Source organism: Corvus brachyrhynchos, unplaced genomic scaffold, assembly GCF_000691975.1.
Source record: "Corvus brachyrhynchos isolate BGI_N302 unplaced genomic scaffold, ASM69197v1 scaffold281, whole genome shotgun sequence".
Classification (NCBI taxonomy): Eukaryota; Metazoa; Chordata; class Aves; order Passeriformes; family Corvidae; genus Corvus; species Corvus brachyrhynchos.
This window is the reverse complement of record NW_008236509.1, coordinates 3,517,737-3,535,956: the sequence shown is the minus strand read 5'-3', so window position 1 is coordinate 3,535,956 and position 18,220 is coordinate 3,517,737. Positions and strand designations below refer to the sequence as shown.

General features: G+C 36.0%; 1 protein-coding gene across 5 annotated transcripts in view; it reads left to right on the top strand.

Moving 5' to 3' along the window:
• The window catches only part of ELP4 (elongator acetyltransferase complex subunit 4), a 136,426-nt gene that overhangs the window by 20,336 nt on the left and 97,870 nt on the right, over positions 1-18,220 (top strand). For all 5 annotated transcript variants that reach the window (XM_017726371.1, XM_017726367.1, XM_017726368.1 and 2 more), the window contains exons 4-5: positions 6,260-6,391; positions 10,699-10,838. In XM_017726371.1, the coding sequence (XP_017581860.1) occupies positions 6,260-6,391; positions 10,699-10,838 (272 nt within the window). The remainder of the gene's footprint in view (positions 1-6,259; positions 6,392-10,698; positions 10,839-18,220) is intronic.

Sequence of the window (18,220 nt, the reverse complement as noted above, 5' to 3'; positions counted from 1 at the left end):
AAATGTTGTGAAATGCAGCCATAGTGCAAGGGAGTTACATCAAAAGAGTTCTGTGACTTGGCTGTAGGGTTTACGTCTGTGTATGTGAAGTATAGAATATATTCTCATGGGTTAAAAAAATACCCTTGCAATTAACTTTTCTTATTTCCTAAAATAGAGGAATATTGCTTCTTGTTTCTCTTCGCACATGGGCTGACATCCATTAGGTCTTTCTGAATGTCAAAGAAAAATTTCCGTAGACCAGCCTTACCTGGATATGAAAATAGGTTGTTGTAGAAGGGCTGCTGAAAGAGGAAAATAATCTGTATCCATTTGTTTATGTTCTTTAACAATACACCTTGTATCAGATGTATTTACAATCAAAATAGAATCCTCCCCCCTTTTGGGAGTAGGGCTCTTTAAACTGACTTTTATATAATACATTGTTGAAAAGAAAATATTTGCCCTTCCTGAATTACCATCTGGTGTCCTTTAAACACTAAAAATTAACGTAATGAAAAAAAGCCTTAAATTTATGTGACTTTAAGCTATTTAAATATTGTTGCAGTTACAGATCAACAGTGAATTGTGTTCCTTTTAGTATTTTTTTATCTCATGTTTTTTGTCATACTTGTGTTAATAACCACAATTCAAAATAGTTGCATAAAATCCTGTGAACAACATATTTATTGATACGTAAATAGATAATGTTTTAAATTCTTAAGGACTATTAATTATACAGTTATTGAAACCCATAAGGATCAAAGGATTTTATATAAGAGGGATTTCACATACAGCTTGGATTATGTTGCTAAATAATAGCACAGTAGTACTTCTTTAGAATTGTAAAATAGCTTAGAGAGGAGTATGATGCCTATAGTTGGTGTAATGCATTGGTAATTAAGAGGGTGTGAGGTTAAGCTTCATTAACTGCTGTGGGATTGTATCTTGGATTTTATTATCCCCTAGAGAACATAAGAAGTGAGAGAGGTCAAACTGTTAGAATCTGATTTTGCTTCGTGCATCTGCCAAAACAAGGCAGGCAAAGTAATGTGGCAGCAAACACAGAAGGACCTGGATTGCTGGCAGATACAGGTCATCCACTGGTTTATTGCAAAGATAAAAGGTTTATTACTGAAATAAATTATTCCATCTTTGCAGTAAAACCTTCATAGCTTGGTTTGCAGGAAACGAAATTATTTTAATTGCATTGACATTTACTATAGCCACTGTAGAAAACCATTTTTTTCCTCCCAAACTTTTTTTTTTTTAAATTTTCAAACAGCAACAAGCTTCCTTCTCTCCAGCCAAACTGCCCTTAATAACTTTAGCAGTTGTCTCCCTTTTTGTGTGTTCGTGCTGCATAGCAAAGACTTGTATTTTAGTTGACCCCAAGAAATGCTGTATGGGGTTTTTTTAATTTTAACTAATACACTGCTACATGCTTTGTTTTTTTTATATACCTTATGAAAGATTTATCTTTTTTTAGCCTGGGAGAATGTAACAGTTCTCAAAAGTTGACACACTGATGCCACAAAATTGTCAGTCCCAAAGCTTTTCAAAGCTATATGATGTGGGAGCTGAGATATTTTTCAGCAAAAATAGATTAAATAGAGGTATTATGGACTGATAACCCAACTCTCCTTTTCTTAGTCCATTGTTTAAATAACACTTTTATTTCCAAATTCTGGTTGAAATTTTGGAAGTGAATTCTACATGTTTCAGTAATACTTCGTTCTTCTGAAATTCTGATTTTGATTCTAAGAACATAAATTTATTGAGTCATAAATTATGTAATTCTTTGGTTTTCATCATGCTGAAGAGTTGTGAAGTATAGATCCAACCATCCAGCCTTTATTTTTGAGAATATACCTGTGTAATGACAACTGGAGACTTTTCTCTCACTGAGGTGCTCTGTATCACTCAGGCATAGTCAGGTTTGGAAACAGCTCCTTTCTTGAAACAAAGAATAGCATTTTAATTATCAGTGTCAGAAGAGGGAAAGGCCTTTTATTCCAATTCTAGTTATTGTGAAGAATAAAAGAGGATATGAAGAAAAGAAGAAATGTGTGGATCTTTTCAGTATTGCCCGTAAAGCAAGTTTATATAACCTTTCTATGTCTGTAATTCTCCCCAGTCCCAAGCCTACTCCACAATTTTAAGCTCTCTCCCTTTCCATATGTGTTTATACACAGTTCTAGTTTAAAATTTTTTTTTAGATTATGGACTGAGACATGAACAGTAACTCCTAAGGAAAACCAGTGACCATCTAGGTATTCTGCTGAGTCCGCAGGCAGGCTGATGAGGGCATGTTGGCTTCTAGTGAGCACAGGCATACCTTCAAACAGCCCCTGCACGTTCTGCCTCTCTTGCATGCAATTTGGTGTAAATGGAATTGAGGATATCCAAAGCTGGGATAATAGCAATAAAGTTGGGATGCAAATCTGGAGGTAAACAATCTTTATTAGCTCTGTTTATTATTCTTTATATAAAATATGTTCAAATTACGGATACACTCTGACCTTGAATAGGATTGGAATTTTCTTTCTCCCTATTTGTGGTTAAATACATCTTGGAATATATTTAACCAAGTTAATAAAATGGGTTGAGCTTAGGCAGTTGATCTTCAAAATATCAGTTGGCTCCAAAGGCAAAGCACCTTCTCCAGACTGCAGCTTATTATGGTCAAAGCCTCCTCAGAGGCCATGTAGTTCACAATCACCACATTGAAGAGTGTGATCCAGGATCTGTTTGCTTTAGAACAGAGTGCTTGTTGGCATAGAAAATTGCATGGCTGTGAGATGTGGTAGCCCCAAAAATGTCTTAAGTCTCAGTGTCCCTTGCTTCTTGCACAGGGACAAGAACGTGGTACCTCTAAGAAACGTTCTTCAGCTAAGCATGGTAGTTAGCAGGTAAAGGCATTTTGGAAAAGCAGCTTAGGATGTAAGAGTTGTTCTTGGTATGAGAGAGTTCCTCAAGTGCTCCTGGTCCTTTCTGTGGGGCAGCAAGGCACGAGACAGCAGAAACCAGGCCTAAACTGATGCATGTGCTCACTGCTGGGTACGGAGGCATGGCTTTCTCGGGGTGCTTTGTGTGAATTTAGTCATGTTTAAATCATTTTCTAATGTCAGAAGTTTTTTATTACGTCAAAATAAAAACTCTTTATTGTGTCAGAAATTAAAAGTAAGCTATATTGGCAAAAGAAAAAGGCTGTTTCAGATGGATACTTAGATGGATTTTCATCTCCAGCAGCCAAAATCTTTTATCAGCTTCAGGTGAAACCATTTTTCCTTGATCTCTTAATCTGCTTCATGCTTAGCAGCAGTTAAGACACACCACAGTGCCTAATTGTGTTGCACTGATAGTATGTCTGTCTGTGATTGTTTTGGACTGAGTTTCTTGAGTGTCAACAGCTGGGATTTGTAGTGTCTCCCTGCCACAGTGTGCCATTAAGAAGGTTTTGTTCTCTGACTGGAAGGCAGGAACTTTTTCTCAGTGTTACATGAGGTTATTTAAGCAGCTTGTACTTTATCAGTAATACTTGAAGAACCTCTCACCCTTATTGTCTTGACCTCTGTTCTTTTTTCAGCATAAAATGCATTTCATGTATAAAATAAACAAATTTGTGTAGTTAATGTCCCTGTCTCAAATTTGACTTTCCCAATTACTATGTAACAACAATGAACCAGCAGCACAGATGTTAGTCATTTGCAGTGATTGTAGGGGAGAACAATATTAAATAGCTTTAAGAAACATTGCTGCTGTTTTCCTCTTTACCTCCAGGAAGGAGAATTGTACAATATGCCATTTCCTGGATTTTGGCTTTGCAGATGAAGTGATAGCTGCCTAGTGATGTTAAAGCAGGGTGAGGTAGCAAATTCCTGTATCAGTAGTGTCTGAAACAGGGGCAAGCCCAGGGAGTTTGATGAAGTGTTTAAGCAGGATTTCATGATCTCTGGCAGGCACTTGTTTTCAAAAAACCAGAGATTACCCACCACTACAAAAAGATGCGGTAGTACCTGGGAGCAAGTTGATCTGGAAATGTTGTTTTGGCCTCCAAATTGCTTCTTTGCAGGACTCACTTTTTGAAATGAAAGTTGGTTTGTTTGGTTTTTTTTAAATTATTATTAATTGAGGAATTGTTTGAGATGATCAAGTATCAGCAGCTCTTCACTGAAAAAGAAAGACCTTTTTATGATAGGAAGTTTAAATCTATGAATAACTGTATTAGGAAATTAAATCTGCACAATAGTTTAACTGTTGAGTAATGTGTTCTCAAAATAACACCTCAGTTGGAAAATAAGATTGATTAACTTTCTATTGTGGATATCTGAGTTGCAAAATTAGCTTTTTTTCTTTTTTTGAAAAATACTTTATATAATGCTCTTAGAAGTAAATGCAGATAATTTATATCTGCATATATGTGAAATGCATTGGGGTGCTTGTCAGCTCTAGTTTGTATGCTTTCTCAGAACCTTTCAGTACAGTGTTCTATTTTCATTTTTCCTACCTGTGAGAAACATTTGATTTGAAAGCTTGCCTGATTTTTTGCTGGGAAGTCAGAGTTAAGTTTTTTTTTTTTTTTTTTAACTTAAACAGCTGTTACAAGCCTGTGAATTTAATGATAACTGTAAATACTAAATCAAAATTTTCATCTTCATGTAGCTTTCCTACCCATAAAACTTAATTTTTACTACCGTAATAATGAGTTTATTGTATGCAAGTGTATTTTTTAAACAAGCTGCAAGAAATCTGAAAATATAACTCTGTACATAATCAATCTCATAAAGAGTCATTACTAGGCTTTTGCAGTTCATTTGTGAAAGGAAAAGAAATAAAATAACTTGTTCAAAGGTCTGCTTTGTGAATTTTGCTTAGCTACTGAAACATAGTTGTTCTATTTCTGCAACTTTGTTGAACTTAGAAAGTTTATGAAAGTTTTCATAACTTCCATTGCCTGATACCTCAGAGAATGTAGTGACCAACCCCTGAAAGAGACAGAAACAACTCTCTGAAATCTCTTTGTTTTTCAATAATTTTAGGTGCTATGTTAATTTATGTGAAAGAAGCCAAGTAGCACATGTTGTTTGTAAGGTTATGTATAGAACTATATGCAGATTTTCTCTCCTGTGCTCTTTAATATTAAATAAGTGTAATACTGAACCCAAAATGGATGTGTTAAAACTTTCATTGTCTCCTTTCTGTGTGTGTCTGTACCATGTCTACCTACACAAAGCCATGAATGTCGTGGGTGTTTATGGTCAGCATCAGCGCTGCCTTTGTGCAGTGTTTGATGTGTATCCCATCTTTCCATCGAGATTCTTCTTCTAAAATTTTCAAATTTGGTTTTTCTATGTTTTCACACCCAATACATTGTAACAGAGATACTGGCTAGCTCTATGTAGGTTTAACCCTTGAGGCATATCACAGTTCTTCCTCGAGAGTCTTTGCTCAATGAAAACATAGTTTTCATGTAAGTCTTGTTCTGTTTTAAGCAGACAGAGATTCTGTGCCCTCCAGCTTACAGGGATGGGTGTGATAAAGTTAGGTCAGAAAACTTCATTGCACTGTATTGCCCTACTAGGTGTAGAAGCCCAGTGCATAAATTCTGAATGCATCCCATGCTGTTTGCTTTTTCAGCAGTGCAGCAAAGGCAGAAAGTGTACATTAGAAACTTTTAAAATATCCAGGATTAAATATTTGCCCCTCCCTTTCCTGTGTTTGTGTTCATGAGATATCCATCATGAGTAGATATGATGCCTAGTGGTTAGCAGAAGAGAAAATTCAAACCATCCTGTTACAGTGGATTTCAGCTGGTGTCTGTAGGCTGTTGTGGTCTGCTGGATACTTTTGAAAGATTTACAGGAGCTAACAAAGATCTTATGTTAAAATAGGCTTAAATTTGCTATGCAGGGAACTTACCCACACTCAGAAATGGAGTAGTTTAGGAGGTCAACCTTTAAAGAAAGATTAAAAAAAAGGGATACGAGTGCTACTCAAGATGAAGTAGAGTACAAAATGTGGTATTTCCATTCTGCATTCTTTCTTTTACTTCTATAGTTCATTTTCCTTATAATAATTACATGGGTTTTTTTCCTGCTCAGTATTAGTAGGAGCCAGTCTTCCAGGAGAGTTCTTTTAATCAGGCTTTGTTACAGATTTTACAACTGCCCATTATACTCAGATAACTATATTATCTAGCTGGAGGGGGGTGTGGATAAAAATCTGAACTGCCATTTCTGCTGTAGATAGCTGACATTGTTTTGCTCTCTACCTGTAGGAACTTCCAGCCCCTTTGCTTGATGATACCCACCAGAAGGGATTGGGAGATGAAGCAGCGGCTGTTAAGTCTGAGGATTTTCATGATTCTATGAAAATAGCCTGGCGTTACCAAAATTTACCAAAAATGGAGGTAATAGCTATTTCCTACATCTTTCTTCTTGCACTCAAAATGAATTTGAAAAGCAAATGTTTTTCAGGAGAACCTAGGCAACAGAACTGCTAATGGACAGTGTTACAGGATTGCCTCTTGAGGGAAAACTATCTTACACCACTGAATGTTTTAATTACTAGTGATACAAAAAGAAAGGGAATTTGAGAGTTTGCGGGATCTCTAAAACTTTATACAGACAATAGTAATTTTAAAATAAACAACATTTAAGTTCCATGGGATTTTTCGAAGAGTATTATTAAATTGAGACAGCTTTTTATAAAAGTTTGGATAATGCACTCACTTACAAACTTGGCCCAAATTTAGTTGTACACAAATTACTTAAGTAGGTTTAATCAACACGACTTACTGGATCTCTGTAGTGAAGGTACTGTGTTGAAGCAACTGTTGACCTGCTTATCCATGTGCATAACAACTAAAGCAAGCACTTGAGATTATATCAACTTCACTGTCACTGGAAACTAATCACTGTGCTGGGACAGTGTAAGAAACGAGCTCAGTGCTCAGTCTTTCAGAGGTTACAGTTGTTAGTGTTTTGTGAATAATCAATCTCCCATGGCTGGTGACTTTCTTATTTAATCCAGTGGCACAATCAGTCTTTAACAAAATTACAGCATTTCTGGCTATCCAGAATAAAATCCCAGCTTTGTCTATACATTTTAGCCTACATTTATTAATTCTGGTTTAGATGTAGTCATACCTGCCTAATAAGTTCAGTTGTATTCTTAAAAACATAATTGGAATGTGACAAAATGATCTTACAAGGCTTGGCATGTTTGGTTTTCTGTGAAATTGCACAGACATGGCTATATAGTTGTGTCAGAAAAGACTTATATATGGTGACATGCCAAATCAAACAGCCTCCAGGGTAATCATATAATCTCATCAATTTTATTATTGTGGAGCTTGCTGTGCCACTCTGAACCATCCCCAAAATAATTTGTCTATTTTAAAATCTAGCAGAGTTCCTTGTACATTGATATGAAAACAATTGCATGTTGTTTACAAATTGTGTTCTGATGTTCTAACAAAATAGAAAAATTATTTAAAAATTCAGTTGGGTGTGCACTCATCTTCTTGAACTTCATAGCAGTAAACACTTCTTGCACTAATGTAATATTTCTTGAAAAGGCATGATGTACATGCCCTTGATTATTGCAAATTGATTATACAAGATAGAATAAGATGGTCAGTCTTTTTGGGGGAGTTTCCCTTGTTATTGTCACTTTTTGAATTGGATGCTGATCATTTGCAGTAGTTGAGGTACAATATTTTTATGTGTATGTTAGATTTATTGAAAAATTAAAACACACAAAATACCAGTCTTAAACTATCTATGCTTAAAATTCCTCAGAACATTTTAATTGGTGAAAAATTGGTTTGAAGTTGATATTTTTCAGTATTTTGTATTGCAGTTATCATAAAATTTTGGCTCTGTACTATATTAATTTGATTGGTGAATATACTCCATTGAGGAAAAATCTGATACTGCCTTGCTACACACAGCAATACATTTAGTGCAATAATTTAATTAATAACTTTGGTTGTGATTAATTCTTTAAATTTTCCTTCGCTGGTAAAAACCAATGTTGAATAAAATTCCAAGGCATATTTTCCAAACTGATTGAACTGATATACCAGTGCATTTTCAAAAACTACTGTCAAATAGTTTCAACTGTGAAAGAGAAAAATTAGCTTTGCTTTTAGCTAGAACTCTAAACATGATAGCAGAAACTTTTCTATCCATTATCTGGCTAAATACAGAGCAAGAATGCTGAGTAAAAGCTGTCTTTGTGGTATTTTTGATGCTTAATTTTGTTACTGTTTCTGAGTAATAACAGATTTTGATCAGTATTTCAGATACTCCCTTTCCATTTTTTAGACCCCATATAGACTAGCCAGGTACCTCATTTTTGTTCTTATGCATGGTAATTGTATTAGTGCTCTTCACAGCTGTCACAGTTTCGCTCTACATGTTGCACATACCATGCATCAGAAAAAGATTGATTTATAAGAAATCTGTTGGAGTGAAAGGCCTTGTTATGCCTGATGTGCCTTTGCCAGTTTGTTATTTTCATCTGTATCAGAGGTGAATTTCATTTAAACTTCTAAGTATATGGAGAGCCTGTTTTGCAATGCAAGACAGTGCGAGGTTTTCTTTATTTTCTTCTTTTCTTCTCTTTTCTTTTCTTTTTTTTTTTTTTTGAATGAACTGCTTATGTTCTTGGGGCAATATATAAACTGTCACAGCATGAAATCAATTTTCTGCCTTGATTCATCCTAAATCTGAGATTTCTAGCACATTAGTATTGCAATTAGAAACATTAACAGCAGACGGTAGCATAAAAGCACGCTCTGCTCACTGACAATTTAGTGTATTTCTCCTTGTTCAAAACAGGAATCCAGGAAAGAGCTGGCCTGAGCCTCCACTCCGGTCCAGTCATAAATTGATCAGCTCAAACTTGAGAGGGATGGCCAGTGTGTGCTCCGTGCTCTCCATGGCCATTCTGCTAAGGCAGATTATTCATGCTTACTTGATTCAGGTAGGCTTTCTGCGAGCTTCCCGCTAAGCCTGGGAATGCAGGACACTGAGGCCTATTCACGGCCTTCTGACATGGACCCAGCTTTTATTGCTTTTATGGGGGTTTATTAGCGCCAAATCCCAGGCTCCACCCAGTTTGTAGGCGCTGTGCTCATTCTTTGGAATCAAGAGAGGTTATCACCTACCTTAATCCATGCAGCAGGGTGGATTAAGGACACCAATGTGCCTCAGGATTCTCAAAGAGGATCCTGGAAACTTCTTGTTTCTTCTTTTTTGCTGTCTTTACTAAACTCTATTGGGCCTCAGTAAGGATTTGCATCTGAAATGGGCAACCTGGAGCTTTTCTCAATGAAGACATCAGATCAAAGTTCAGTTAGTCAAGGCCTTTCTAAAACATTAAGGGGGCTTGGAAGTACACAATAAAAAGATGAGCTCTGGCAGAGATTGCAGTAAAAACATTCTGATCTGTAATCCGGATAAAGAATAGATTATAGGCCAAAGAACAGCCCCTGTTTAAATTGCTTTCAGAATCCTTGTTTTGAATAAAGTTACATTTTACCATAAAAATATTTAAATTTTGATAGAATGTTATGTTTCATTGGACTGCCTACTTTAAAAATCAGACGCCAGTATGTAAATTGGTACACTGACTTAGGGAATGTGAGTTTCTATCTTTTTTTTTTTTTTCAGTAAAACTGATTTGCCTTTTATGACTAGATATTCCATGGGGTTTTTTAAATTAAAAACTAATTATTTATTTTAATTAAAAGTTGGGGGTCATTGGTTATTCTAGGAAAAATATTGCGTTATTGTTACTGTTGATACTCTCTGATAACTGACCAGACCTAAAAACTACTATAATTTCAAAATATTTACTCTAAATCAAGTCATTCTAATTAATCTTAACAGTTTAATACATTTTTTGTAAGATACTCTCTACTTGAATATTATATGTTATAATCTGGGGGGTTGACTTCACATGTATAATTCAAATAATGTTGCAGGTTGTATTCTGAATTTCATTAATGTGGAACAAATACATGCGTTCATTTCCTCTATTTACTAGCAGAACACATCCAAATGCATAATTCCTGGCCAGGTATATATTCAGTTTGGTTTATGATGTTTTATATACCAAAATTAAGATCTGAGGAAAATGTATCTTCATTATGGGAAATCATAGTTTTTGTGTGTAATGCTCAACCTACTGTTTATTCAATTTTCAAAAATTAAAAATAGTTTTTAGCTATTTGCTATTTTTCTGTTAAAATCAGTTATATGGAGATGCAATGGTTTGGTTTTTTCACTGATCATAAATAAAGGAAACATTTACCAAATCAGCTGAAAATATTTCTGTAGCACTATATAATTCTCAGAGACTGAAAAATCGAAGAGGCAGAACACATGGTGTTCTGCACATTTCATAGATCTGGCCTTTGCAAATTTGTGATCTTCTGTCTAGAACATGTGCAAAAATGCATTCTTTTAATTATCTGACTGCACTTTAATGATGCAACTTGGAACAGTAAGGGTTGAATTCTCTGTGAAAATTCACATGACAACAGGGGAACAAAAACTTAGTAGTAAATACGATAATGTTTTTCTGCTTGAAACTTTTATTTAGGCTGAATGGGGAGAAACAGAGGTTTGAAGTGTATTGCTAGTTAATTACTTTCTTTTCACAGGTAATAGTTTAAGACTGTAATCAGTATTGTTGTTTCCACAGGCCAGCCCAACAACATATACGAAGTTTGGCCATTATTATGATATTTCTAAAAAAATGTCTCCAGAACTGTGTCAGTCCATAAAATGGCACAGTTTTTACCTTCATGAAGAATTGTCTTTCGAGCCTAAAATGAAAACATGGTAAGTTTTGATACAATGGTTCTGTTGTGTGTTTAGATTTTGTCTGCACGTTGGCAGGAAAGGATATTTTTGCTTCTATGTTTGCCGTGAAAAGCGCTGTGGTAATGCAGCGGTGTCAGGAGCAGCGGGGCCGTGGGTCCCGCTCAGTGCCACACGCCTGCAGTGGCACGGAGACAGAGCTCTGCTCCCGGCTGGGGGAGGGAGCACGTTGGCAGGGACAATTAGGGCAGACATTGCTAGGACAGCCTAGGACACAGCTGCATGTTCAGCCCAGCCCTACTGACAGCCGAGTGTGGGCACTGGGGAGAACTGTTCCTGTCTGTCTGAGAATACTCCCTGAGCACCGTGCCCCATCAGCTCGGAGATGTGCTTGTCAGGTGGCTATCAGTCTTGGGAAGATATCTGTGCAGTTTTTAGGGCTTAGGAGACAGGCCATTCTTGACCTACATAGCTTAGAATGCTGGATTAGATTAGTTTATGATGTGCTTTTACTTCTTACATCCTACAGCTTCACCTAAGGAAAATACAATATACTGTGAATAAAATTACAATCACTAATTATGTCTTACAAAACATTTCCTATTCAAACTCTTCTCTGAATGAATAACTTACTATGTTTATGTCTATCAGTAGTGAATTAAGGAAGACCGAGAAAAAATGAGTGACAGTAGCAAAGACTCATGTTAGCCTGTAGACACATGTCCATTGTATCTTTCTTGGAGACACTTCAAGTCAAGTCAAATATCAAGGCTGGGCCAGCAGTTTCTTTGTCCAGCCCAGTCACTGAATTTATATGATACCTAGCTTTATAGATCCCAGTGTATAGGCCCAGCTCCTGAAGGCAGTGTGGTGTGCTTCATTGGGATTGATTTCCATTGCAGTACACTCAAATATAAAACCTCAGATTTATGAAAGATGTGCAGTATGAACCACCTTTCTTAGAGCTGTAGCAAAGCAAAAGCCAAGTCTCTATCTAATTTGTACTGTTACATGATCAAATGTCACTGCTTTGTAAAGTAAATTCTTGTGATACTGTAAAAAAAACCCCACTTTTAAGAGAAAGCAGAAAACTTCTATTTTATTCTTTCTATAATAAATATTTGAACCAACTTAATTATGTATAATTACTAATTTTTAGTAGCAGAGCAATAGGGGATAGACATAAGAATATCTGACAGATAGGTTGCAAGTGTTGTTACTGTTATTGAGCAATTTAACTCACTTTCTCTTCTCTTCTCTAGCTAATGAGAATGTCGTGACTCTGGGCTTCGTTCCAGTAACTATATGGTTGTCGAGTACCTGTTCATTTTACATGGAAATCAGATTAACTCATCAGTTTAGTATAAGAAGTGAACTTTAACTTTTATGCCTTTGATGTTGTAAGCCTTGCTTACTGCTGATATTGTCCTTGTGTGCTAGCCCGATAAAAGTGCATCATTCTTACTATGGGAGTTCTGTTCTTGTTTTTAGTTTAAGTCTGACAGAAAGGTTGGATTTATGCAATTTTCTTGGCAAATTGGTAGAGCACAGAGTGATGAGGTGAGGAACCTGATCAAATAAAGCTGGACTTTGGAAGGCTTATCTCCTTTTCCTCTCCCTGCACCCTCAACGTGGGTCTCCTTCAGGAAGCCTCTCCTGCTAAAATGAAAGAATTGTGTTGTTGGGAGTAAGGGAGGTACCAAGGTACCATTCTAAACATTGTCATGCAGTCTAAAAACAATGTGATAAGGAACAGGGAGAAATAAAGCACACATTGGGGATAGTGGGCTCTTAGAAATCTGTGGGAATTGTAGAGTTGTGTACATCTCTTTCTTTATGGTAGATCATTTGTCTTCTGACTTTGATTATTGTCATTTCTGACCACAAACATGGTTGGTTTTGGATTCCTTATTTTAAAGAGGTTGTACTAGGTCAGTGTTAAGACAAGGTGGGAAGGAAGAATTTTTCAAAATTACAGTCGCTGATATAAAGCTTAAAAAGAAGAATGGAAGTTCTTGGAAAAATCGAAGCAGAGTTAAAAGCTGAAATACAGAGGAAGTAACTCTGTCCTCTGCAGTCATGGGCTACAGTAAATTGTGGTGGTAGAAATACCAGCTGGACATGTGGAGATGTTTATCTAATGATTTGCGCAAGAAGTTGCCATGCAAGTTGGGAGTACTGTAGAATCTCCATCACTGAAAATTTCTAAGGACAAGCTAGGTAAACATCTGTCAGACCTGTTGAGGTCCCTTTTCATCCTTGTCTTTGTGTTTCTTTAATTCACATTAGTCATGATGTATTAAACCCAATACTACATATGAATGTTAGCAGTTATTTCACTGCTTTCAGTAAGTTCATGCTTTTACAAAAACCCAGCTGTACTGTATTTTTTACAAGTACTGTGATGAAATTCCGAAGGAAGCATTCTTTTCTCATGGAATGAAAATGAGTTCACAGTCCTGTCAGCATGATTTCATTTTAAAAAGTGGGAGGGAAGGGATATTATTTTGCTGGCTTTACTGTTTGGAAAATCAATTGAATGCTTCAGGCTTTTAAATCTAACTTCAATATATTATAGAATAGTAAAAATTTCTGTTCTCTTGGTTAACTAGACAATGATTTTAAAGAAAGCAGTCACATAATAGTCACCTTTCAATAGAAGTCAACAACTTGTATTAGACCTTATCTTGGATTGCCTGAAGGTCCTACTGGGAGCTTGGACTCTTGCTCTGTGTTACAATGAACAAGGAGCACAGCCGTGGCTGGTTAGAATGTCTCCACTTAGAACATATAATTTCTTAAGCATGTGGTTCTCAGACTATGGTTAGAGCCATAACCAAAAAAATCCCTGTTTACATAATGCTGATTGCCTGTCTAGCATTGAAAAATCTCTATCAAGCTGATGGTACCTCAAAAAAGTACTGACAGCCTGAAAGGAAATTTTTTAAAAGTTACAAAAATTACTTGAAGTTCAGAAAATCTCTAAAAATACTGTTTTTCTTTTGATTTAAGATATCAAAAGAAGATTGACAGAAAATTACCAGTGGAAGCTGACAAAAATAAGGAAGCATTTTTTGAAAAGGGGATAGTTCATTATTGAAATAATTTACACTAATAGGCTCTATATTATGAGATGTTTGCAGAAGATTTCATGACTTTCTAAAGGGTATACTTTGCAAGATATGTATCAGTAAAGATATTTTGGAATGAAATTTTCACTTAAATTGTGTAGGAGTGGAGACCAAAAGCAACAGTGTGTTGTGGGTTTTTTTAAATCCAAGAATGTTTTGCTTTGATCACTAATACTGAAGAGGAAGTAGAAACTAGTAGTTTTGTCTAGTATATAGTTTTCCATAAATGAATGGTGTTATTGTTGAGACATGATGCTTCTTTATAGTATCAAACCTGCAAAAAATTAGGAATTAGCTGAAAAAAAAACCTTTTCCATCTTCTCTAAATGTTTCCACATTATTTTATCTTACATGTTCCATTCTAAATATTTATAATGTTGCAGAGCACAGCATGGTTTAAGCTCAGGCTGAAATAAATTGTTCTAGTCGTGTAACTACAGCCATTGAAGAGGCACCTTCTCTCAGGTACTCGTCATGGAAAGTGCACCTAACCCACTACACACATCCCACATGAAGGTCATGAGCAATGACAGCCTCATCATTGTAAAGAGATTTTAGAAGCTCGAGGATTTTTTTAATTGCACCTTTTTGATTAAATTATCGCACATACTGATGTGAGCAAGGTGTTCCCTAAGTGGTGTCCAGTTTGGGTGAGGCTTTTTTCTCTTTTCCTGATAGAAACCTGCTGCTTTTTAATGTAATTTATGGTCCTCAAAGGATGTACTTAATCCAAAACTTGTTTAGATGCACGTAGAATTCAGCTTGTTGACCAGCCTTACTTTTCCCTTTATTTTTCAGTTAGAGGGTGACTAGTTTTGGAGGACCTTAGGTTTCATTTCTCCTCCTTGAAGTTTGGAACATCTCTTCCCCCACCCTCCTTTTCTTTGGGAAGAGGTTGGGAGCCAGAAGAACAATTCTTTGCTCTCTTTTCCTTTCACCACCCCAGGATGTAACAACAGATTATGCATTTATAACAGAAAATATACAAGAATAGTAATGTACCACATTTTGTTATACAGCTTATATAGCTTCCTGTCAGAAACAAGACTCTACTGAACATATATTTTACAATCCTTGGAAAAACAATGCTGCATCTTTTAATAAGAAAGACCTTTTGTCATAATGTTTTGTGACATAAAAATATGTTTGTATTTATAAAAAGGACCAGATCATCCTCATGCTTCTAATTCTCTAGCACCACATTAAGAAACCCATTTTATTTCAACTGTTCTTCAGTGAGTGAACTGTCTCTGTAACTGTAGCTAATGTCTTTTTTGAGATAATTACAGAGCTTCTCTTGCAAGATCGGAGATGTAGGGACTTTATATGGGCCAGAAACTCTTGGCCCTTTTGAGAAATCATATAGATTTGTACATATGTCCCTCTCTGGCTATCCACACAAGCACTTGGTTTGTTTATGGACTTGGAAAGAAAGGTGATTGTTCGAATGATTAGATTAAAAGTGACCTTTTACTTTGCAATTAAAAGTGAGTTTTGGAGATTATCAACATTGTTTGTTCACCTTAAAGTTTGGATCGATCCTCCTTTTCTCTCCTGTGTTTTCACATGTGTGTTTGTACCTGTTTTTTGACGGAGGGAGGGGCAAAAGGTACCCTGTTAAACTGGCACCTGCCAGACAGTGTAGGTATAACATTTAATAGCCATATTTGCTCTCCTTTCTGCAGTTCTGACACCTGATGGCTAAATTAGACCGCAGACTTCCCTTTGGATAATCACTCAAGATGGATAGAAGTTCATTTCCCCATGATAAAATTTAATTGAAGACAGATTGTGAAGCCAGTTCTCTTAAAGGAAGTAGTAAATGGGACTGGGTGTTTGGTGCCAAAAGAAGGCATAAACCTTCTCTGTCTTATCTCATTTTTATATTGGGGAAGGGCAGTTCTGTCCCGGTGCTAATGCTGGGCCCGGGTTTACAGGGGTGTGTGGCTGACAGCAACTGTTCTCCGGTGGTTGTTGCCAGGATATTCTGATGTCCTGGTCGCTGCACTGCTGGAGCTGATACTTAACAGGAAGGCAGGAATATCCTCTCTGGTGACTCAGTGTATTGCAGACAGCACTTGTTTTCTTTTTCTCTGCTTCTAGTCTCCTTCTTCAGTGCAGTTACCAAACAAGAAGGTTTGATAATCAAAGGATACCAAATAATGAAGTTGTAGTTTCTCAGTAATACTTGTAAGTTTTACCTGAAGAATGTATGTGCTTTTGAAAAAAGAATAAATTTATCTAGAGTCTAGATTTACCCATAAATTTAGATAAAACAGGTTTGACTGTCTTGCCTAATGGTGTCTCCTTTTACATAACAAGGCTATTTGTCATACCCTTGATAACCTAACCTTTGTTAACTGCTTGGAAACTATCAGCAGAGAAGTCAGAGCCTTTGTTGTAACCAGGATACCTTCTTGCCAGCTCCTGCTTTATCCATTACTAAAGTGCTAAACAAAAAAAAGTAAAGAGGGAATTGTTTAAACTCATTATCAAAATCAAATGGTGTTTAGTAACAAAACCAAAAAAAGACTAGAAATTGGAAAATGAGAAAAATCTTATTTCCTTCCTTAAATATTGTGACAAACATGGCCAGAAGGGTAATGCAACTTGTTTTTATAAATAGTGTTCCTACAATATTTTTCATGTTCTTATTTGTGTAAGATGGGTCAAATTCAAGTAAACCATTAATATTTTAGAAAGAGGTAGAAGAGCACCTAGTTTTACATTTTTAAAAAATCTACACGCATTACCGTTTTTTTTTAATTCTTTCTTTGCTGCAAATCTCTCTCTGGTAGATTAATTGAAGATCTATTTTATTTGTTTGTTTTCATTTTGGCACCCCTTAATCCTGCTAGTGCTTTGGTTATTTTATTCTTTTATCCACTAACTTTTAAAAACAGGTTAGTAATGAATCAGAAATGAGCAAATATTTTGATTGCAGTATATTCTCTGGCAAAAAAATTTATCTGTTGTGATAATGTAAAGACACAGAGAATTTTGGCTACTGTGGGGGCTAAAGTTCACCCTGTAAACTGACAGCTGCCAGGCAGTGTAGATAAAATATTTAATAGCCATTCCTTTTGCAACTAAACACTAGGAAAGTAATGGACTTCACAAGTTAAACTTCCCTGTTTGAGGTGCTCCTTTTTTTGTATAGCAAGGCAGACTTTGAAATATGAAATATCGTGTTGAGATTATATACTGCCAGTTAATTTTCAGCTCTGAATTTCATAAAGAGTATTCAATTATTAAGGTACACCAGTTTAAACAGTAGCCTTCTAGGGTACTAAATCTGAAACAAAAATAAATAGAGTTTAATTTGGAAACTCTCCTTTGTGTTCATATCAGAGAAAGTTCATCTCTTAATGGTTTTTGACACTGAGTATTTCAAAACTCAAATTTATTAGGACCACATGACTATTTTTGATTGTAGATGTTTATAACTCAAGTATATTTGGGGGCGGGGGTTGGGCTGATGCTGTTTCCTTAAAGGAAACGTAGAATTTTGAGTTGCAGCAATGGTCCAAAGACAGATCATTGCAATTCTTACATGCTTCTCAGAAAAGTTGAATTCTCTCCTGGGCCAAGGGATGAAAGCAAGTTTATTTGGGTTTATTCATCAGTAAAATGCATTTGGATAACAGTCTAGGCTTTTAGTAAAGTAGTGGGAATCATTTCATTAATGTTTGGGCCAGGTGGTCTCTCAAGGTGCCCTCCAACCTGGGCTCTTACCAGACCAGATATAAATGATAGAGCAAACAACAATATTTTTAGAGGCAAAATTTTCAAAATAACCTGTCATATTTCCCAAGAAGTATAGCAAGAGGTTTGAATCCTCAACCCTTGATGGTAATTAGTGAGACTGGAAGAAAATGTCGAAACCAGAAAAGATAGAAGGGCATAAGCTGCAGTGAGGAACCTGCATCAAGCCAAGACAGCCAAGCCAGTGTGCTCCATGGGCTTTAAGAAAACAATATGTGTCTTTTAGAAGTGAGCACCTGAATTGCTCTTTGAAAGTAAAGGGCTTCTAAGTATGACAAGATGATTTGCTGAACTTTCATTTTGTTTTAAGTCTGCTTAAATCCATTTTTAGCCATCAGTTTGCTTTTGTTTGTTTTTCTGAATGTTATATTACATTTTCTAAACAATACATAGAATAAATGCTACCTCACAATTTTGCTGTCAGGCAAATAAAGCAGTGAAAATAGAGGAAAATTTTCACAGAAAGTCAACTCTGTTCATCAGGGCATTGATTAGGTATACTTGGAA